This window comes from Heptranchias perlo, chromosome 33 (assembly GCF_035084215.1).
Source record: "Heptranchias perlo isolate sHepPer1 chromosome 33, sHepPer1.hap1, whole genome shotgun sequence".
NCBI lineage: Eukaryota > Metazoa > Chordata > Chondrichthyes > Hexanchiformes > Hexanchidae > Heptranchias > Heptranchias perlo.
In genome coordinates this window covers 25,195,979-25,219,642 of record NC_090357.1, presented here as the reverse complement: position 1 = coordinate 25,219,642, position 23,664 = coordinate 25,195,979, and the positions used below count along the sequence as shown (strand labels likewise).

The 23,664-nt window shown below is 43.2% G+C and overlaps 1 protein-coding gene across 5 annotated transcripts in view; it reads left to right on the top strand.

The window, feature by feature from the left end:
• Nucleotides 1-23,664, top strand: part of cdon (cell adhesion associated, oncogene regulated) — a 182,523-nt gene that overhangs the window by 136,638 nt on the left and 22,221 nt on the right. For all 5 annotated transcript variants that reach the window (XM_067971079.1, XM_067971077.1, XM_067971076.1 and 2 more), the window contains 6 exons: nt 1,511-1,864; nt 6,302-6,621; nt 8,923-9,097; nt 13,756-13,887; nt 18,662-18,868; nt 19,958-20,139. In XM_067971079.1, coding sequence (XP_067827180.1) covers nt 1,511-1,864; nt 6,302-6,621; nt 8,923-9,097; nt 13,756-13,887; nt 18,662-18,868; nt 19,958-20,139 — 1,370 coding nt within the window. The remainder of the gene's footprint in view (nt 1-1,510; nt 1,865-6,301; nt 6,622-8,922; nt 9,098-13,755; nt 13,888-18,661; nt 18,869-19,957; nt 20,140-23,664) is intronic.

Here is a 23,664-nt window from a genome sequence, read left to right as displayed (position 1 = left end):
CCGACATCATCAACTTTTCAGTTTGGCTCAGATGGTAGCACTTGCCTCTTACCCGAAAGATTGTAGGTTAAATCCTTTCTATGAACTTGAGAAAGGCCAATGGGGTCTCTGTTTAATGTCTTCCTCAAAAGATGGAAACTCCAACAATGCTGCGTTCCCTCAGTACTATATTGAAGTATCAGCCTAGATAAAGAGCAGGGAGTTTTCCCAATATTCTGGTCAACATTCTTCCCTCAACCATTGAAGAAAACAGACTCTCTGGTTATTCACTCACTTGCTGATTGTGGGATGTTGCTATGTACAAATTGACTGATGCATTGGCCTACATTACAACAGTGAATGCAAACTTGTTCTTTCTATCCTCTGACACTGTCCCTACCTCCTACAAGACCACCAGTATTAGCCCCTCCTCAAAAAAAAACATTGTCAACGCTTCCTTCTCTCCAACTGCCGCATGATCTCCAAAAGTCTTTCTTTTAAACGCCTTGAAATGTGTTATTGCCCCGCAACTACACTCCCATCACTCACTAACCTTTGTTTCCCTTTTTGCCTTTTGCTTGACCTCTGTGTTTTTGCTCCTGCTTTGTAAAATCTTTGATGCATCTTTACATAATAAATTAGAGCTCACGCAATTGCATGCACTGCCTTGTACGATACTGTGTCACAGACGAGGAAGGTCCCAGGTTCAATTCCCAGTTTGTGCTGAGTTAGTTGATCTCAGCTGGAATGGCAGTAGGGGGTGCTACGGTTGGTCTTGGTGTCCATGAATTAGTGCATGGTTGGGGGGGGGGTGGAAATCGCAGGATTCCTGCTACTGTTGGCTATCCAGTGACCATCACTGGAAAGTGAGCCACTCTGGCCTTTAGGCATTGTTAGAATCGGGCTTGGCAGTGGCCTCCCTTCCACTCGCATCATGGCCAAATTGCCTCTCACTGTTTAGGCTCATACACAAAGAAAAACCACTTTGGTGAGATACCACATCCATCAGTACCTCGACAAAAGGGAGAAAGTTGTGTAAAGAAAATTTACAAACGGAAAGCAGGGAGTCAGTTATGTGTCCAACTTCCAACTTGATATTATTGAAGAACAGTGCAGTTACTGCATGGTCACTGACACTGCAAGAGTTACGGGTGCTTTTTATGAGATTTATTATCTGGTTAAAATGAGCGAGGGTGTGCCCAAAATCTTCAAGCAACGAGGGAAGGGGGAGTGATATTAGAAGTTTGTGGTCTGTAGGCAGTACAAGGACCAGAGGTACGTGTAGCCAGTGACCCCTGGTAATATGAGACTATTCAGAGTGCCAAGTGGTGGAGAGGGAGATTTGGGGATCACTGGGCATAAAGGAACAGAAACTTGTTTCTGAGGTGGGGTCATTGTGTTAAATAGCAGGGCTGTGGGGGCTGAGCAGTAATTTCCCAAAGGCAGTCCCATTGTGTTAATGTATGAAATTTGTGTTAATTCAAAAACCATTTATTTCAGTGAGTGACTCCAGATTTATTCCTTTCAATAGACAGCAGCACAAAACCTGTGATTATCTCCCCGCCCACCAATTTGAGAGTGACTGAAGGAGAGTTTGTTACATTGACCTGCAATGCCACCGGCCAGCCGGCACCTATCATCCGCTGGTTTGATCGCCACGGACTAATCACCAGCCACCCTTCCCATGTTCTTCGGTCAAAATCACGGAACTCTCAACTAACTGGCGTGGGCAGCACAAGCTCCAATACCCCTCACCTCACCATGTCCAGGGCTGGATCAAGTTCCCTGTACATACGCAAGGCAACCCTGGAAAGTTCTGGGCAATACATCTGTGAGGCCTCCAACAAAATGGGCTCCGTACAAGCAGAGGCCTTCCTCTCAGTTGGTAAGCTTCATTTTCTCTTTCTGATCCCATACAGATCATATGACATACATTGTGGTAATCACTTGCGGTGATGTCTCTGCTAGCATTTGTTATGCCAAAGTCTCTGATTTTTATTTTACCTATGTGTTACCAGGAGAGTAGCTGACAAGTTGTGTAAGGAAGTGACTGCAGAAATCTTTAGAAGGATATGGACTCCGATCGGTGGCAGGCTGGGAAGAGTGCCATTGGTCGTTTGAGATATCGGTTAATTGCTGCATGTAAAGAAATGTTTCTGAACTGAGTTCTCTGCACATAATACTATTGGTGTATATTTTGTTTTGGTGTATATTTTGTTTTGGTTTCCGTGGTGACAACTTTAGGCCTAATTTAGGCTGGATTGTTGTCATTGAAACTCTAGCTTCCAATCAGAAAGCAACACATATTTAAGGTATAATGGGAATTCATCTGCTGCCTAAGTCTGTTGTAATTTTGGAACTCTGCCCTCTCCCTACTTTGTACTAAAAGTACACCTCTATCTGAATGTTAGAAACATGCATCGTCCTGCCTCAGCCTGTTATTTCCGCTCTTAGCTCTTAGCAACTGGTTCTAATCCTTAATGAGCTTGAGAATGACAGCTAAAATGTTTAGATTTCTAAGCCCTGTAACCAGTAGTGTCTTTGAGACTTCTCGAATCCCTATCATCTGGGCATTCTGCCTTCTCCATTTTCCCCCTCCACCACACCAGAGTTATCGGTGGGAGGGGGCATTCATCCCTTCTCCTGACTGGATTGGAACCCGAGTCCTAGAGATGAACAGACAAAGATTCAGCAGTGTACCCGTGGAGCACTGCACCACCCAGTCCCCTGTGGCATTGGTGAGCTCACTGCTGCAGCCTTGACTCAGAGCATAAAACAATAGAGAGACTGTTTGCTGAGAAACTTCACTGTTAATTGTAACCTGGTGAAAAATTGAGAGTGACAGTCTGACTTACTGCTAATGCTGATCTATACAAAATAACATTGAATAATACTGCATTTATTCCAATTACACCCCCCTTTCACTGAAACAACACCATGATTCCAAGGAAGCCTGTGGGTTGGGATGTTCACATTCACTTCAAACCTTCAGAGAGCAAAGATATGTAAGATGGTCTGTTTCCACTATATTGTCAACATGGAGCTTTGGTCAATATTTTTTTTAAAAATCTAAACTCCCTAATGAGAGGTGGCACAAAGGCATTGCTCGCCAGTAGCATGCTGTGCCACAAACTGTTTAGTATGGGTCATGCCAGTGATTCCCCTTTGTGGTGAGCTTCTGTTGTTACCAATGTGTAATTTTATACCATGCCCGTTTGAGCTTATCCACCTGTGCGTTAGCTTGGCTCAATCGGTAGCGTAGTCTCCCTTCAGGCAGAGCAGTGTTAAGCACCAGTACTTGTGCTCATAGTCTAGGCATTTTAGCATTCCAGTGTTGTGTTGTACGAGCTGCTGTCCTTTAGATGAGACATTAAACCAAGGCTCTGTCTGCCTGTTCAAAGATCTCATGGCACTATTGAAAGAAGAGCACAGAGCTCTCCTGGTGTCCTGGCCAATATTTTGCCCTCAGCCAACACCACCAAAAATATCAGATTGTAATTGTAGTTCGGCTAGTGCAGAATAGCTATGTAATAATGGTCACTGCAATCCTAAAGTTTAATTCTGCAGTACTGTGTGACGTTTCAACAGGACGAGGAGATATATATATATTTTTTTAAAACTAAAAACCCCTAGATTTGACCCCTCCAACCTTGGAATGTACTTAGAGAGACTATTTTGAGATGGTACAATATTAGTGTGAAGTACTGGTGTTACTTGTGGGAGCAGTTTGAGGTGATGAATCAAGAGTGGCACATGAAGCATATCACACAATACAATCTGTAATGGTTTTTCGGTGAGATTTTTCTTGGCGTATTAAACATGCCCAGTGACGACACCACATTGAGCAGAGCATCAGTATATTATGTTCCCCCTCCTCCCTACATATACAAGGTAGAGTGGAGAAGTGAGCAGTCAAGTGATTCCCTCTTCTCTATCTCTTTCTTTCCCCCCACCCTTTCTCTTCTCCCCCAGTCATTGTCCGCTCACACCTTGCCTCTTTAACAGCTAGCTCGAGTCACGCGATTAGATTGTACTGCCATCTTTTCAATCGGGGTCTAATTAGTTTTGTTTCATGTCTCTGAGGAGGAACAAGAGGCTGTACAATCTGTGTCCTGAATAGTGCTCAGTGGTTGTGGGAGCCAAACTGTAAGCATATGATAAGCTGCTTAGGTTGGGACTTACTATATTTCCTGGGGAGAATTATATTGTATTCCTGTGAACATGGCCTCCATGTTGATGAAGTTTAAAGATTCCTGCAAATTGACTCATTCTTTCTAATTTTGCCAATTATTGTGTTATTTGAAAATAACAAACTTTACTGTTTGAGTGACTGTTGTATATATTAAAAGTATAATTTCTTGGCATTGAGTCTGCAAGGGATGTTGGGAACTGCAGTTTTTAGATAGATTCCCAGAGCAAAGCAGCATGACCTGAGGGGAGTGTGCGTGTGATAGTTATGGTTGCATGTGTGCATGCATGTGTGTGGGGTAGCAGCTACTCAGTTGTTCTTGGAACTTCACTTGAAACGGATTTTGCAACAAAAAATATTTTCTAGTTGGAACAGAAACTGCAGTTGTCTCAAGTTTGTTGCATGTTTAGTTTTATCCTATGACATGGTTAACAAAGAGAATTAACTATATAGGGGGGAAAGTTGACAGTCCCGCGGAAGTAGAAAGTAACTTTCCACCTACTGTGCACATGATGCAGTGAACGACCAATTATTCATTTATGATCACCTTGACTACATTCTTGAGACTAAATAATGTTATATACTAATAGCTTACTAAGGCTGTATCACCTGGACAAAGCCTGACCTTTGTCATCTGCAGAGTATAAGCCTTTGTGTTCTTGTGATTGCTTAATGGGACAGTGTAGAGGGAGCTTTATCTACATTCAATCCATGCAGTGCATTGATTTTGACACTGGGTGCAAAGAGTAGGAAAATGGTATTTACATGCCTCATCTCAACAACCACGAAAGTTCGAAGAGTTGCTGGTCCATACCAGATCCTAACTGGTCCTAGGTATTCTTTGATATTGGAGGGTGCAAAGAATGGTATCTGGCCAGATAGTCCCTCTAAACGGGGCATGGTTGGCTCCTAACATGTCACTTTGCAATCTGTTTGGTATGTGCACTGCAGTTAGTCCAATAACCTGATCAGTAACATGGTTGTATTGCTGTAATACCTCCTGTTTACTGAAATAAAAATGAGTAAAGGTGGTGTCGGAAGTTTGTGTGCCACCTGCGGCAGCATGAACTCCCCCCTAACTGCCCACATGGCAACATTGAAACAGGAGTTCACTAGAGCAGGAGCTACAGACTCCAAACTTCTCCAAACACGCCCTTTTCAAATAACCTTCTCATTAACAGGAGAACCGTTAATTGGCAAGTGCCACGTGAAGATCACATTCTTTCCGAGCCAAGATTGATGCCAGATATTCAGAGTTAGCACAGCTCAGTTGCATCAACTGATAGCACGTTTACACTGCAGGACCACATTCATTGCAACACCAAAACAACTGAGTGCCTCCCAGATAGCCCATGCACAGTTGCTCAAGAGTCACAATTGCAACTTTAATTCTCTGGCATCAGACTGTCCCTGTTGTTGGGAAAGATCTGTACAGGTCAACAATGTAAAGTTAGAATTGCAAGGATGTGTGGGTGGGCTCAGCTGAAACTGGAAGGTACCACTGGAGACCAGCAATGCTTTACCTTTGTAAGTTCTTTGGATATCCACCTTATGAGGAAGGTCCTGATGTCTGTGGAGACACCAGCACTGCCTCATTTATATCACAGCTCTGGCTCCAGAGGTTGCAATGCTGTACAAATGCAGCACAAAGCCAGTACCTCCAGGGTTAAGCATGATTGCAACTGGATGCTCAAGTATAAACACTAAGAGATCAGCTGAGAGGTGCTGGCAGCCCCTCAGAATTGATAGTTTCTTTGTTATTGAGAGACGTGCCAGTTTCAACAAGTGCGGCCCATCCTCCCCTATCCTGCTGCTGCTTGTGGTATCCTAAATAAATAAACGAGAGCAAACATAGTCTGGCTTCAATTAAATGAGAAACGCTGATAGTTTTCGTTGGTTTTCTTGCAAGAGGCAGTGAGCTGAACATCTGGGGACTATGGAGCATGTTTCCTCTGGCTCTGAATAGCAATCTTACTACTTTGGACTAATGGCATTTTAATGTGAAGGGGGGGAGGGGAGAGGAGAGGAAGAATGTTAACAGCCAGCATTCTGCATGCTTGTGGTTTCTTTCAATTTGCAACTGTGGCTATACTTTTGAGAATAATTACAATATATTTGTCTTTTTTCCACCAGTTCCTTATGAAACAAAGGCCGGGGTTAATGACCAAGAGCCCATGCCACCGGCGAGAGGCTCAGATATTGTTCAGAGCGACGAAGGTGATGAAGGTGTGGACTACGATTACAGCTATGACACCATGCTGCCGCAACAGCAGCCGACTAAAGAGTCTGTCTCCCTCGTGCCAACACAGAAGACTAACGCTGCCTCTCTACCCGAGGCTCCCATCATTCTCAGTGCTCCATATACCACCAACCCAGACAGCTACGATTTGATTTGGAGAGCGGGAAAAGATGGCGGCTCACCCATCAATGCCTACTTTGTCAAGTATCGCAAGGTATGGTGTTGCTGATCCATAAACACACCTAGAAGAACTGGATGGGTTTGCTCCTTGAGGCCCGGGTTCAAAATCCAACATAGACTTAAAGGATAAAATTCTCTTCTGTCTGGTGGCTAATGTGAAATGAGTTGGGCAGTGTCAGTCCAGTTCCTAGCGGGCATATACCTACAGCATAAATCTAATTTGCACTAACTGGCAACATTATGCAACCAGGCCTAACAATGGTTGGTGTGGTAAATGGAAAATATTCTGCACTGGTGCAGTAGACAGTGCTCTTCTGACTGAAGAACATTGTTGGATAAGAATAGAGCTAGTCTTACTCTGCATTTTACTATGCTGTACCTGACGAGTCACAAATAACATCCTCTGTGATTGTGACCACGATGTCACTCTTGGTATTTCTCAGCCGCTCCCCAACATTTGATACTGTTCACTACGACATCCTCCTTCATCACCTCTCCTCTGTTGTCGAGCTCCGTGGATGAGCCCTTGATTGGTTCCACTCCCCATACCTATCGAAACGTATCCAGCGCATCTCCAGCAACAGTTTCTCTATTCACCCCAGACTGTCACCTCAAAGATTAATCCTGGCCCCACATCTACATGCTGCCTGTCAGTGACATCACTTGTAGGCATGTGGGGTCAACTTCCATATGTATGCCAAAAATACCCAGCGCCACCTATCCACCACCCCTCTTGATTCCAAACAGTCCGACATCAAGTCATGGTAGCGTCTTAACTTCCTCCAACTGAATATTGGGAAGACCAAAGGCATTGTTTTTGCTCCCTCCCACTTCCCATAATCTGCACTTACTTGCCACTGATCCCATCCCCCTCCCCTCACTAAGGATGAAGCAGGCAGAGTAAAATCTTTGTGTCCCATTCAAGTCAGAGTGGAGCCTCAAACCCTGCCTCCTTTCTATCACAAAAACTTCTTATTTTTGTTCTACAGTATTGTCCACCACCTTCCCTACTTCAGCCCCATTGCCACTGAAACGCTTATCTACACTTTTCTCCTCTGGACATCTTCCATCTGCCATAAACTCCAACTTGTCCAAAACTCAGCCGCCCATGTACTGTCCCGCGTGAATTCCCACTCACCTATCACTACCATCCTTTCTGGCCTACATTGACTCCGTCATCCAACGCATTCAGTTTAAAATAGTCTTCAAATCTCTCCGCACCTTTGCGCCGCCCCCTCTCTTTAACTTCCTCTGGCTTTACATCCCTGCCTATACCTTTCGGTCCTCTGACTCTGACCTTTTTTGCATTCCCACTGCATTCTCCAACCATTGGTGGCAGAGCCTTCAGGTGCCTCACTCTGGAACTCCCTTGCACCTCTCTTTGAAAACCTTCTCCTGATAGATTAGAGGAGGCCGTATTCTAAGTTTAGGAGTATTATAGCATGTAATATACAATGTATTCTGCTAAGGTGCAGAGGTATTTTACCTGCCTGTTCCCGTTACGGTCGCAGAGTCCAGCAGGCTCATCTTTAGGTATATTAGAAGATAATTGCTATTGTTGGTAAGGGGAGTTTGCAGATTGGCAGGTGCTTGTAAATTCCCTGCTCTGGAGCAGACGAAACAAGCATGAAATGACTGCTTTCTTTCTCTTTTTTAAAAAATACACTGAAGTATGACAAACTCCAAATATATGCATAAAAAGATAAATTTAAGAGATAAAATATGTTCTAATTGGGACCCAAAAGCAGGCTAATGGGGTACGGGAAAGCCTAATGAAATCGGACATCTTTTTTAGGAGGAGTTACAGACCTGGTAAGTATTACTCCCGATTCTTTTGTATTTAGTGTAATGGGCCTGTAATCATCCATGCAGAAAGAACATTGGTTTAACATCCCTTCCATAAGACCCTTCCCCCATCTCTCTACACTGCACTAGGATACCATTATTCGGCACAAGCTACTGATGTAGAGGCGAGTGTGCCCCAAACTGAGCCTGCAAACCCCTCAAAGGATCAGGGCTCACTTATTTAGTTGCATGGGTCATATTGATAGTTTTACTTGCGAAGAATTTTGAGTGTACTGCATCATCGAGGGCTGGTGTTTCTTGTCCAAAGCTGCCTGTCAGGTGATCAAGGAGTAGTAGTAACAGCTCGGCCTAGGTCAGCCACATCATCTTGTTCAAAGAAGGTCATAAGGAGATAAGACACCTTTTAGAGGGAGGAGAAGGGTACAACAAGAGGGTAAGAGAGCGAGGGAGTCGGGTAAAGTAGAACGAAGCTGAGGATTACAAGGCACGTGCAAGAACTTTTGACACTAACTTCTTGTTTTCGTTGTAGCTCGACAACCGTGGGAATATGTTGGGAAGCTGGCACACGATCCGGGTTCCTGGCAGTGAGAATGAACTGCAACTGGCCGAGCTTGAACCCTCTAGTCTGTATGAAGTACTGATGGTCGCAAGAAGTGCTTCTGGGGAAGGACAGCCAGCCATGCTAACGTTCCGAACCGGCAAAGGTACACAATGACAAGCAAACGCAACACTGTACACGGGCAAGTTGTATTATACATGGACTTAATTTGCAGCTCCTAATTTCTGATATGGGCATCCTTGCTGGCACAGTGGGTAAATGTACCGTGTAGTGTGGTACTGAGCCATACAGTCCTAGAATCGATCTCCGATTTGTGCTGGTTAGCTGATCTCAACTATGGCAGTGACCAGCCTGCTATAATTGGCTTCTGCTTCCGAATTGGGGAAAATCATCCAGGATCCATTATCTGATTATTATCCAATGACTTTTATTGGGAAGTGAGAGTTTAGATGTTGAGTGAGCAACATAGGAACAGGAGTAGGCCATTTAACCCCTCGAGTCTGTTCCGCCATTCAATGAAATCATGGCCGATCTGTGACTGAACTCATATACCCGCCGTAGGCCCATATCTCATAATACCTATGGTTAACAAAAGTCTATAAATCTCAGAATTAAAATTAATATTTGAGCTGGCATCAAATGCCATTTGCAGAAGAGAGTTCCAAACTTCTACCACCCTTTGCGTGTAGAAGCGTTCCCTAACTTCACTCCCGAAAAGTCCTGGCTTTAATTTTTAGGCTATGTCCCCTAGTCCTAGACTCCCCAACCAGTGGAAATTGTTTCTCTCTATCTACTCTATCAGTTCCCATAAGATCTTGAAAATTTCAATCAAATCACTCCTTAATCTTCCAAATTCCAGGGAATACAACCCATAATTTAACCCTTGGAGTCCAGGTATCATTCTAGTAAATCTACGCTGCACTCCCTCTAAGGCCAATATCCTTCCTACGATGTGGTGCCCAGACCTGAACACACTACTCCAGGTGTGGTCTAACCCAGGCTTTGTATAGCTGTAGCATAACTTCTACCCCCTTGTAATCAAGTCCTCTAGATATAAAGGCCGTTATTCCATTAACCTTTTTGATTATTTTCTGTACCTGTCCATGATATTTTAATGATCCATGAGGATAGGATTGTGCTCCGTTTGGATGTCCTTAATAGTCATATTCCCTGCCAACACTCACTGTCTAGGCACATACATGAACAATGACCACTTGGAGATACCAGTGGGTGTTTCAAAAGAGGGAAAAATTAGAAGCGCAATTTTTTTTTACGAGGAACCAAAAGATAGTTTCATGATAACCCTGCAATGATGACATCACAGCCGTTAATCTAGGGGTGCCACCTCTAAATGTGGAGCCTACTAGCAACCGGCTGTTGCCACAGACCCAAACTGAGATACAGTCACATAGACGGAGATTTATAGAGCCACATATGTGGAGATGGACAGACAGGGGTACACAGACTGGGCCGAGCAGTAATAGTTGGAGACACAGTGGCATCCATTTCAAGATAGAAGTTCCGCACACTGGAGTTTGATGCAAACACATTAATCAGTGCCCTAAAAATTCCAACCCCAACTCTGCAGTAATTACAACCCAAAAGTTAAGATATTTTACTGTAGTAAATCTGACTTGATGCAAATAAGTAGTCAACTTGAGGAACATTTGCAGCATGTGACATGTCACCACCCATAATATCGAGCATCCTGGTTGAAACATCCCAGTAATCCATACTTGGAAATGATCTGTTAGCCTGTAAACTTCCTAGAACAGGAGTGTCCAACCCTCAAAGCCCAGGCAACTCAGTCCTGTTTGCGCTTATATTTTTTATTTGCTACTTGGTCATGGACCTGGGGGTTTGAAAAGGCCTCGTTGACAGATAAATCCTAACTCAGACTAAAAGAAAGAGTTTGCATTTATATTTAACCTTTCACAACCTCAGAACGTCTCAAAGCACTTTACAGTCAACAAAGTACTTAGGGAGTGTGGACACTCTGTAACGTAGGACATCAAAATATAGTGGCAGAGGGCATGGGTGAGGTACTAAATGAGTACTTTGCATCTGTCTTTACCAAGGAAGAAGATGCTGCCAAAGTCACAGTAAAAGAGGAGGTAGTTGAGATACTGGATGGGCTAAAAATTGATAGAAGAGGTACTAGAAAGGCTGGCTATGCTTAAAAGTAGATAAGTCACCTTGTCTAAATGGGATGCATCCTAGGTTGCTGAGGGATGTAAGGACGGAAATCGCAAAGGTGCTGGCCATAATCTTCCAATCCTCCTTAGATATAGGGGTGTTGCCAGAGGACTGGAGAATTGCAAATGTTACACCCTTGTTCAAAAAAGGGTGTAAGGATAAACCCGGCAACTACAGGCCGGTCAGTTTAACCTCGGTGATGGGGAAGATTTTAGAAACGACAATCCGGGACAAAATTAATGGTCACTCGGAGAAGTGTAGATTAATAAAGGAAAGCCAGCATGGAATTGTTAAAGGCAAATTGTGTTTAACCAACTTGATTGAGTTTTTTCATGAGGTAACAGAGAGGGTTGATGAGGGCAATGCGGTTGGTGTTGTGTATATGGACTTTCAAAAGACATTTGATAAAGTGCCACATAATAGGCTTTACAGCTCAATGAATTAAAGCCCATGGAATAAGAGGGGCAGTGGCAGCATGGATATTAAATTAGCTAAGTGACAGGAAACAGAGAGTAGTGGTGAACGGTTTTTCGGACCGGAGGAAGGTATACAGAGATCCCTAGCTGTTGGTACTGAGACCACTGCTTTTTTTTGATTTATTAATGACTTGGACTTGGATGTACAGGGCACAATTTCAAAATTTGCAGATGAAACAAAACTTGGAAGTATAGTAAACAGTGAGGAGGATAGTAATAGACTTCAAGAGGACATAGACAGGCTAGTGGAATGGGCGGATGCACAGCAGATGAAATTTAACATAAAGTGTGAAGTGATACATTTTGTCAGGAAGAACGAGGAGAGGCAATATAAACTAAATGATATAATTCTAAAGTGGGTGCAGGAGCAGAGAGACCTGGGGTATATGTGCAGAAATCTTTGAAGGTGGCAGGACAGGTTGAGAAAGTGATTTTTAAAGAAAGCATACAGGATCCTGGGCTTTATAAATAGAGGCATGGAGTACAAAGGCAAGGAAGTTATGTTGAACCTTTATAAAACACTGGTTCGGCCGCAACTGGAGTATTGTGTCCAATTCTGGACACTGCACTTTAGGAAGGATGTGAAGGCCTTAGAGAGGGTGCAGAAAAGAATGGTTCCAAGGATGAGGGACTTCAGTTATGTGGATAGACTGCAGAAGCTGGGGTTGCTCTTCTTAGAGCAGAGAAGGTTGAGAGGAGATTTGATGGAAGTGTTCAAAAATCATGAAGGGTTTAGATAAAGTTAATAAAGAGAAATTGTTCCCATTGGCAGAAGGGTTGAGCACCAGAGGACACAGAATTAAGGTGATTGGCAAAAGAACCAAAGGCGACTGGAGGGAAAACTTTTTTTACGCAACGAGTAGTTATGATCTGAGATGTGCTGCCTGAAAGGGTGGTGGAAGCAGATTCAATTGTGGCTTTCAAAAAGCAATTGGATAAATAGTTGAAGGGAAAAAATTTGCAGGGCTACCGGGAAAGAGTGGGGGAATGGGCCTAACTGGATTGCTCTTACAAAGAGCCGGCACGGGCTCGATGGGCTGAATGGCCTCCTTCTGTGCTGAAACCATTCTATGATTCTATGTTAGTATTGGCAACTTGAGATATATGTAAATTAATGGAGCATGGATTTAAACTTTATAATTGGCCCCCAAGCTCCATGGTACGCACCTAAATGACCCACAAAGACAAAAAAATTGTTGACACTCCTGTTGTAGAACATGTGAGAATACTGCTACATGATATGAGGCGTGTGGTCTGAAGAATAGTTGGGTGTGGGGTGTAATTGAGGCGCTGTTTCTTTGCAATTTTGGTGTAGATTTTCCAATTGGCATCATTTTAATGCTGGCAGTAACCCAGTTATTGTTGATAAAATAACATTGATCAGAAAATCTAGGCTTTAGTATCTATGGTGTTAACCCTGTTTGCCCTGATACAACATGATTTTTTCATACTAATGGGTTAGCTTTTTCATTTAACAAGTGCTAAGATGCCCGTGATATATCCACCAGTTTTTTCTCTGCCAGTAAATGCTGTATTGAAATATTTATTTACGGCAATTCCCTATTAAAATTTACCTCAATTTGCCTGGGTTATTTATAAATTTCAAGGGACTGTGTCACCTACCAGTGCTTTTTTTCAGGCAACTTGCCCCAACAATGGCATGAACATTTTTCCTGCGTTACTTGTTGTAGTGCATTGCTGGTGTCGCTGGTCCTATACTTGTTGCTCGGCAACATTTTGAATGTGTCTTTGGAGTATTATCTTTTTAATTAAGAGAAAAGTATCAGACTAAAAATCATAGCACTAGGCCGGATCAGTAACTCAATGCGGTCATTGCATCACCAATAGTATCGTGTCCTCGACTACATATAAACGTAATACCGTCCCTTTAACAAAGGTATTAAAAGAACAGGCAGATCAAAGGGCTGAATATTTACAGAGCCAGGCCCTGTCAGAATTATTGTCTTATTTGAACTTTTGAGGGAAAGATAAAGAACAATTGGAAATGTGTCTTAGAATTGACAGCAGGACAAGTTGGCTTTTACTGCAACAGGTGAGCGGTGCTGTGAATATTTCGCTGGAAAAAAATGCTTTCTGTTCCTTGCTCTGACATATTCTTCTCCCCTCACAGGGCGATCCTCCACCTCGAAGAACAACTCACAGACGCCGTCGCAACCGGTTGGAGTTCCCAAACAATCATCAGTCGAGGCTAAGAGTGGCACTAATTTGGGCGTAATCCCCGATCCAGCATGGCACAGCAGAGGTACAGACTCCTCTGCAGCCCCTAATCCTGTGCTTACTTTCTTGCAGTCTTGCTCTGCTTTCTTACATAGCTAGAAAACTGCTAACTCCACTCAACCCTGACCGTAATCTTAACTAAGCCTACCCTTTAAACTTAATTCAACCCTAACCCTCCCAATCCCGTTTATAAACTACCTATCCTTAACTTTAACCTAGCCCTAATCCAATTTTAACTCTCTCCATCCCCCCTTTTATAAGATCTTACCCAACCATAGCCTGAACAAACTCTGGCCCCAAGCTTAATCTACCCAAACCCATCCTTAATCCTAATCAACCATAACCCTCCCTGTCCCATTTACTAACAATCTAACCTTTAATCTTAGCCTTCCCTTTCCCCTTTATAAACGATCTAATCCAATGTAAACATTAATCCAACCCTAACCTAATCCAATCAATAACCTCTCTGTCCCTCCTTTATAAAATACATGACTTTAACCCTAATCCTAACCCTTCCTGCCCTGATTTTATAAATTACCAAGCTTTAACCCTAACCCTCTTCCCTTTATAAACTATCTGAACTCTAACCCTACTCTTTCCTTGACACTGCCCACTCCAAGCCGCAGCCTCTGATATAAAATGAATTATTTATGAACGTTATATTACATACTTACTGATGTTTGTCAATCTGAAATAATGGGCATGGTCGTTATATGGGGGTGAGGGTTGTGGGCAGGTGATGCAATGGGGATGGGGGAGTGAGAGCAAAAGGGAACGGCTATTGAATGGAGATGATACTGGGCAAGGATAGCATGGGAAGGGGATAGAGAGACTCTGGAAGCTGAAATGGCTGAGCACTGCAGTGCCTTTGAGTTGTACAAACTGTACATTTTAGACGTATGGGTTGGATAAAATATTGGGTTAAATACTGTCCTTTTATTTCTGTTCTAAACATTGTATTTAATTATTTTATATATAATATGTTTATGATTTCAGTTCCCAATTTTTGATTGCAACTGCAGATGTGGGGCAGTGTGCCGTGACACAGTATTCAGAATGTTAGTTCTCTCTAATACCTTTGTTCAGTCTTGGGTATGGCATCAGGGGAGAGGTACTGAGTGGAGGCCAGCTGCTTCTTCCAGTTCCAGATTGCCGCCAACACTGCCACCTGCTAGAAGGTAAACTGTCCATTCCCCTGGCTGCACAATGTGCAGTCAAGGCAAAAAGGGAAGGGAAATGTGACTGTTTAGAGACAGTGTGGAAATCCAGAGTGAGCAGCCCTTGGGTTCCTACTGCCTATTGCAACATTGAGCAGTCTTTCACAAAAATATTCTGTAATATTTCCCCCCAAAAAAATCCCACAACACATATCCAACCGGAGCTTCTGTTGCATGTAGGATGGAAAACAGACCACTGAATTCAGTTGTAAAAATATGGCTCTTTTTCTGTGTGTGGGGGCAGGAATGCTCTTTGGATGTGGTATGACAGCGCAGGGGACTGTTGTTAAATCTGAGATTCCGACACAGGAATTAACTGAGACTCCATGCCAAATTTTCAAGAATCTGGTGTTGGATTTAAGGAGTCAAGTTGCTGTATTAATGTTCTTCTACTTTTAAGTGTCTTTGGTAACCTTTGTAAATGCAATGCAATATAGACTGTAATAACTGCTATTGACATCTACTGGTAGAACTCCAGTACTGCACCAGCCTTTATTGCCACATTGGCAAGCTGTCCAATTTAGAGTCCTTATAGAATGTAACTGGAATGTCAAATGCCCACTGACCAACTGACTGGGTCTAACACTGCTGAGAACCATTCTGCTTTGAAAATATGCTTTTACTAACATTGTTCTTCTGTCTTCTTTGCTCTCTAAAGTTGCTCTGAGCTCAGTAAGTATTACTTTGACAAAAGCCTAAACTGTGACTTGTTCTTGTGTTCAAACTATTTGACACGTCTGTAATGCTTTGACTACAATGGCAGCACCTTTTTGCATCAAAATGTAAAAATGTGACATCTTTTAGCTGGCCAGCATGCTGTTTTATCACCTGTGGAACCTGGGTTCAAATTCAGCCAAGACCGATGAATGATTGAAGGTGTCCTCTGTCAACTGGCTGTAAGAATCCAAAATGAAAATAATTTGAGCAGTCTTGAACACTTCCTAGTGCATGCAAATGGCAGCACAAAATTCAGCACTAAATTGGGAGTCTCGCTGAGGAGCCACAAAAATGGTTAGTGTGGGGAATGGGAATGCTTCTCCAAGGTTGGGGCTGAGGCTCGATGTTGGGGCAGTGTAGAGTGAGCTTTACTCAGTACCTAACTGATGTAACGGGCCTAGGTGTGCTTGATGTTGGCACAGGATACCTGAAACGGGAAAGTGTTCCCCTCCCACCCCGCTAGCCCAAGCATGAACATCCCTTACCTTCATGAGCAAAAAAATAGCCAAAATATAAAATGCCATTTTTAAAGCTTTCAGTTTGCTTTACTGTAAATTGAAAATATTTTATAATTGTGTACCTTTCTTCAATTTGAATTTAGCCTTTCCAACTCTCACCCCCTGTCAAACGTGAGACCCTCATCAATCACTACGCTTTTTAACCCCACATATACTTATCCTCCCTACTTAGTTTACTGTTATTTTTTGTATCAAAGAGTGAGTTTGTGACTGCACAAAGCTTCTTGGTGCCTTAAACAGCCTTTGAGTCCCTGGCCAGTTCGGCTACACCTCAGCCCTTCAGAGCTCGGCTGAGTCATCACCCTCAATTAAAAAAAACTTCCTCAAGGTGGACAGTCTGTATTTATAGCGTTACAATTTAATATAACATGGGATATTGGGAAAAACACACAGGAATTTGGTACTTATAGGGTTAATGTGCATGGAACCTCTCCCTTTGATGTTTTGAAAACATTTGGATTTTTGAGCCTAAAAAGACTTTTTGCAGGAGAGGGGTTCATTTGAACCTTGTGTCTCAACCTTCTCAATATTCCAAATATAATTGGTGATATTTTAACAGGCATTTTTAACTGGATCAGTAGGCAGGTTTATTCCTCTGGGCATGCTCTTCTTCAGGGAAGCCTTCCCTGCTTGACAAGGAAAACACCTCAAAGATTGACCTAGTCACATTTGTGACACCAACATGTCAATCTTGAGCTCTTTGTCATTTCATTGGCTGAAAAACAGCCTTTTGAAACTGGCTGTTAGCAAATCAAATGTGAGGGTTTTTGTTTCCAAAGTTGTTCCTGCTTCCAAACTGGATGGTGGAAGCAAGGAGGCAGAAGAGAGACGGTAGAAGGTTTTAAACTTGGAATAAGACTAAGAGTTAAACTAGGTGGAACTCCACAATTACAGAAAGAGTAAAATTAGCTAAAATAAAAGTGGCTGAACACCAAAGTGTTAAATATATATAAAAAATCTTTAGTCAATATAATTCAGTGATTATTTCACTGGTTTAGGCTTAACATTCCAATAATAAGTATTTCTGATGTTTGGGTAACTTTACTACTATATAAGTGTATGTTTCAGTGTCAGTGCATGAGCTTAAAATCCTACCAAACCGATCAGCCCATGGAACTCATGATTCCCTGGATCCACTAACAGTCTAAGGGTTAACATGCAATAACTTCACTTAGTCAGGACCATGTGAGGTAATGAAAGGACCCTGTACTGACTGAATGTCAAGGCTGAGGCATTAAATTAAAGCACAGGAGCTGTTGATATCTGCATACATTAATTTATATAAGGAGAGTTCTGTTTTATGAATGTGTCTTTTTAAAAGAAAAGTTAATATTTTTCCCCATCTAACATGTAGTTCTCCCTGTATCCTGTACTGTTCCCTACTGACAAGACTGCTTGGATCCTGCCACAAAACCTTTATTAATAACTCTGAAACCAGTTGGTAGGCCTTTCATGAGGTTAACTGGGGGTAACTATCCTTCAGATGTTCCCTGCTTTCCTTGAGAAATCTTGTCAGCACTTCCTCATGACAGCACAGTTGAGATTAGGGAATCGCCAGCATGAGCCTGTATCCCACCACTTCGAGGTACAGTGCAGTGGAGCACCTTCACGCTGCACCACAGCATTCTCCTCAGCAATGAAAGCCTCGGTCTCATCAGAATTGCATCAAGAATGTGTTGATAGGCCTATTTGAGTCAGAAAGTAATATTCTCCTACTAGCCATGTGATCAGTAACTAGCTCTTGCTTATACAACTAATAATTAGTAAGTGTCACCATCAATCCGAGTTTTAATGAGCCATTAAAAAGTATCTTTTTTTCTTATTTCTGTCTGTGGTGTTAATGCACAGAGCAGGGTGGAACTGCACAATTAGTGAAACAGTTACTCCACTGTCTTTGTGACAGGTGCCAAGTTTGTAATAAATTTTATTGGATTGTTATTTATGAAATATTGAGCTTTTTTTTATAATGGCTCACGGAGACACTCACTTTTCTACTGCAAGCGTCTTTGTGAGACCTTGCCCTTCACACTTTGGAAACTCGAGAATCCTGTGAAGGCACTCTCCAAGTGGTAAGTACCTCAGACAATCATTAAAATGGATTAATAAAATTGAAAGAACCTGAATGAGAGTCACCCTGGGAACAGGATGCTGTCTTGGTGAGAGCATGTGTTCCAGGTGACTCAGCAAATTGCAGACATCATCTGAGGGCTGAAACAGACCCAGGATTTGCCATCTTAAGACTGAGATTTTGCCAAACGAGCACTTGTTACTATATCTGTATGCAGCCAGCAGTTAAATAATTCGAGCCCTCCAGCACTGTTCTGATGGCACTTTTTTTCCTGTCTAGTCCCTGAGGCACCCGACCGGCCTACAATCTCGACTGCCTCGGAAACCTCCGTGTACGTGACTTGGATCCCAAGAGCAAATGGGGGCTCCCCCATCACCTCCTTTAAGGTGGAGTACAAACGGATGGGAAGGAACAGCGACTGGCAAGTGGCAGCAGACAGCATCTCGCCGTCTAAACTTTCAGTGGAAGTGCGCAGCCTTGAACCAGGTAACAATCCAAGCAAGTAAAATAAGATATCTCAAAATTAAATTGAGAGGCTTGTGAGGGGAGGAAACATCTATAACAGTTACTGTCAGTAATATATTTTTGTAAACTTTTGCATTCTTGTCTATTTTCTTCCTCTCCTGAAGATATTGACTCTTCCATGAACATTGGCTTCCAGTACCTCCTCTAACTGGCCATTTTTCATGTGTCAGCCTAGATAGTGAGTGTCAGTGAACTATTTGAAAATAGATTGCATCACAGCTGAGCCAAGTCCTGGCCTCACCTGTTTACTCACATCACTTTCTGGCAGGGTTCAATGGATAATGATCAGGAGTGGGATTTTTATTTTCTGCATGTGGGCACTGCAGGCAAAGCCGGCATTTATTGCCCATCCCTAGTTGCCTTGAGCAGGTAGTGGCAGGCTTCCTTCTTGAACCACTACAGTCCCTGTTTGAAGGCCACTTCAGAGGGCAATTAAGAGTCAACCACATTGGTGTGGAACTGGAATCACATATAGGCCAGTCTGGGTAAGGACGGCAGGTTTCCTTCCCTAAAGGACATTAGTGAACCAGTTGGGTTTTTACGACAATCCGACAGCTTCATGGTGACTTTTACTGATACCAGCTTTTTATTTCCAGATCTTTTAAACTGAACTCAAATTCTCAAAATGCCATGGTGGGATTTGAACGCACATTCTCTGGATTATTAGTCCAGGTCCCTGGATTACTACTCCAATAACATAACCACTATGCCACTGGACCCTATGGGAATATGTTTTCCCTGCAAATTTAGCTCCTTCGTCTCCCATTTTTTACACCAGCCCCTGACAGAGAGTGGCCAGGCATGCTGTTCATGTGCCATTGCTCAACTCTGTAATGGGATCTCTTGGAGATGCATTTGAGTAGCCTGAGTTTTCCTGTCCACTGCCAATCTCTGTCCTTCTGTGAGGAATCAACATGATCCCTTAGAGACTCAACCTGGTAGCAAATAGCCCTACTTGTCAATGTGATATTAGAATACTCTTTGAAGTAGTGAAATATCCGGTGCTGCAATAATTACTACTCCCGGTTTGCTGGTTTTTTTGTGCCTCAGGTGCTACCTACAGGTTCCGTGTGATTGCCATCAATGCCTACGGTGAAAGTCCCAGAAGTGCAGCCTCACGACCGTACCAAGTGGCAGGATTCAGCAACCGGTTTTCAGCACGTCCAATTGCAGGTCCTCACATTGCTTATACTGAAGCTATCACTGACACACAGATCATGCTGAAATGGACGGTAAGCACCGTGCTCTCATTATAGGTCTTCAATCTCCTAATCTTTTTGTTGTCTTTCGTTTTGTTACCCACCCCCCACCACCTTTTAATAGAGTGACACACTTCACAAATGAAGTATCTGTGCCTCAATTTGGGTCTGTGTTCTGCTCCACTTCCATAATAGCAGAGGTCATTTCTAATGTGAGACACATTATTAATTTGGTGCTGCCTTATACAAAAATCTCAATGTAACAAGAAGACTACACAGCGATTTTAGGCACGTGGTATTAGAGTAGATAGGAGCCCTAGTAAAATTAAAGTCAATGGGAATCAGGGGGAAAACACTCCAGTGGCTGGAGTCATACCTAGCACAAAGGAAGATGGTAGTGGTTGTTGGAGGCCAATCATCTCAGCCCCAGGACATCGTTGCAGGAGTTCCTCAGGGCAGTGTCCTAGGCCCAATCATCTTCAGCTGCTTCATCAATGACCTTCCCTCCATCATAAGGTCAGAAATGGGGATGTTCGCTGATGATTGCACAGTGTTCAGTTCCATTCGCAACCCCTCAAATAATGAAGCAGTCCGAGCCCGCATGCAGCAAGACCTGGACAACATCCAGGCTTGGGCTCATAAGCGGCAAGTAACATTCGCGCCAGATAAGTGCCAGGGAATGACCATCTCCAACAAGAGAGAGTCTAACCACCTCCCCTTGACATTCAACGGCATTATCATCGCGGAACCCGCACCATCAACATCCTGGGGGTCACCATTGACCAGAAACTTAACTGGACCAGCCATATAAATACTGTGGCTACAAGAGCAGGTCAGAGGCTGGGTATTCTGCGGCGAGTGACTCACCTGACTCCCCAAAGCCTTTCCACCATCTACAAGGCACAAGTCAGGAGTGTGATGAAATACTCTCCACTTGCTTGGATGAGTGCAGCTCCAACAACACTCGAGAAGCTCGACACCATCCAAGATAAAGCAGCCCGCTTGATTGGCACCCCATCCACCACCCTAAACATTCACTCCCTTCACCACCGGCGCACAGTGGCTGCAGTGTGTACCATCCACAGGATGCACTGCAGCAACTCGCCAAGGCTTCTTCGACAGCACCTCCCAAACCCGCGACCTCTACCACCTAGAAGGACAAGAGCAGCAGGCACATGGGAACAACACCACCTGCACGTTCCCCTCCAAGTCTCACACCATCCTGACTTGGAAATATATCGCCGTTCCTTCATCGTCGCTGGGTCAAAATCCTGGAACTCCCTTCCTAACAGCACTGTGGGAAAACCGTCACCAAACGGACTGCAGCGGTTCAAGAAGGCGGCTCACCACCATCTTCTCGAGGGCAATTAGGGATGGGCAATAAATGCCGGCCTCGCCAGCGACGCCCCATCCCATGAACGAATTAAAAGAAAGATAGCTTCAATTAGAGTAAATGGTGTCACAAAAATGAATGTTAGCTCTGTATTGGCTGTAGTATTACTTGACTGCTTCTGAGGTAAGGAGGATTCTATGGAGGAACATGATAGAATCAATAGCTGAAGAAGTCTTTTGTTTTAAAAAAAAAAGTTATCCGTTCATTACTTAGGACATACTGTGAATTTTGCCTAGCTATCAGGACAAGTGAAAACACTCTCCAGGCCAGTGGTCAAAGACTCACTGACGAGAATAATCTATAACACAGAAACTAAACACGTCTAGAGTAAAAGGGATTTTTAAAAAAAATCAAAAACATAACCGCTGGCTTGAGTTAAGAGTAGATGGCTCATCAAAATAGATGCCCCAGTTGAAGTACCTACTTTGTTCCATGTTTTTAGCTAAATTATAAATACGTTCAAAAAGAGCATGTATACAGTTTTGTTAGGCATGGGAGATCTTCACATATTTACACTATGACTACACTAGAGCAATTCCCACCCACTGTCTCCTGCTACATTTGGCTTCCAAGCTCTTGGAGGTCAGTGAGTCGATGAATGATGTAACGCCGTCCGATGCAGCACGCACATAATTCTGGGACAGCTACTTCAGACACCACATCTACCTGAAAATTCCCTGCTCAGCTGACAACACTGGGATTTGAGCCCTTTTACTGAGTGTAGTAGAGCAGGGAAAGAGATGCTAGGGATAACGGGAGAGTAAAGTGTATAGAATATTCTGCAAGTGCAAAGATTTGGGACGTAGTTTATTTGAAGGAGGTATTTGCCATATATAGGACCTTTAGGCAAAGGAATCATTGGAATGTTTACCCTTAACATTTTGCTAGCAGCAGAGCCTGTCTTCCCCCTTGAATTGCTCCTCTTCGGAAGGTTGGGCCTCATTTAATCCATTTTTTTAAAGTCACTTTATCAACCGTGTGTTCTTCTTTAAACAAAGGCAAAAGGGTTGATGTGCCAAGTACATGATGGGATTGTCTAGTTGCTTAAAGTCACAATTTTAAAATGGTGACCGTGGCGATGCGAGGGAAAATCAGATCAAGAAAATCTAAAACTGCAGTAAGTAAAAAGTTGTTCAGGCGGAATCAGAACATCAAATTCCCAAAGTTTTAGTGATTTTAATTGTGGCAGAGTTTGCTGGCTAAGCACCACCAAGGGCGGATGAGGGTGAAGGATGGGGGCTCTTATCAGTCATAGAAACTTCTATGCTGTGAACTTGCACTTCATTCATCCAGCCAACTCATTAAATCCAAGAATGTGCTCAATTACAATCAGTCCTTTCCTGGCAGCGAGCAGGAGCTAGAACCGGGGGAGTCTGACCTCTCTGTCTGACAGAACCTTCATTTACTGAATTTTTTAAAAAGGCAAAAAAAAAAGCCTGTTTTATTCTGAGCAGATTGATAAGATCACTCAAGATTGGCGGGAGGCACGCAAGGCTTTGGAAAAATATTTTCCCCCTTGTGTCATGTTTCCCTCCCAGACTGGGTCTGATGGATTGACAGTGAGGCCCTGAGATTGGCTATTACTTTAATTGTGCACTGATTATCACAAAGGCTCTGCAGTACATTAACCCTGGGAGGACTGGAAACAGTAGTTTATACATTCAGGAGTCAGTTACAACAGGCAAATGAGATCTCTGACACTCAACTAATAGGCACACAGTAAGTAACCCTTAGCCTACTGAATAAACAGCTACTCTGTACAGTTACACACTCTGTAAAGGCCTTGCTGTTTACGCAGCAGGGTAAGGGTTACTCACTGACTGTAGACAGTTGCTGTTTATTTAGCAGGGTAATGGCTACTCAGTTTCCTGATTGGGGGCTACTGCTGAGTAGTGACACTTGGAGAGCACTGGTTAGGGAAACCCTAGGCCCGTAGCCCCTGATTTTCTGGGACGGGTTATCTGCCATACTGCCTCCTGCAGAGTTCCTGTATTGCGCAGGGTAAGAGTTACTGTGTAACTTTAGGCAATTGCTACTCATTCAGCAAGGTAAGGGTTACTCACTGTGTAACTACAGACTTCCTGTTTATTCAGCAGGATAAGGGTCACCTTTTTAGAATTTCCATTGTTTAATATTAAGTACAGGTTTACATGTTCTGGATGTTT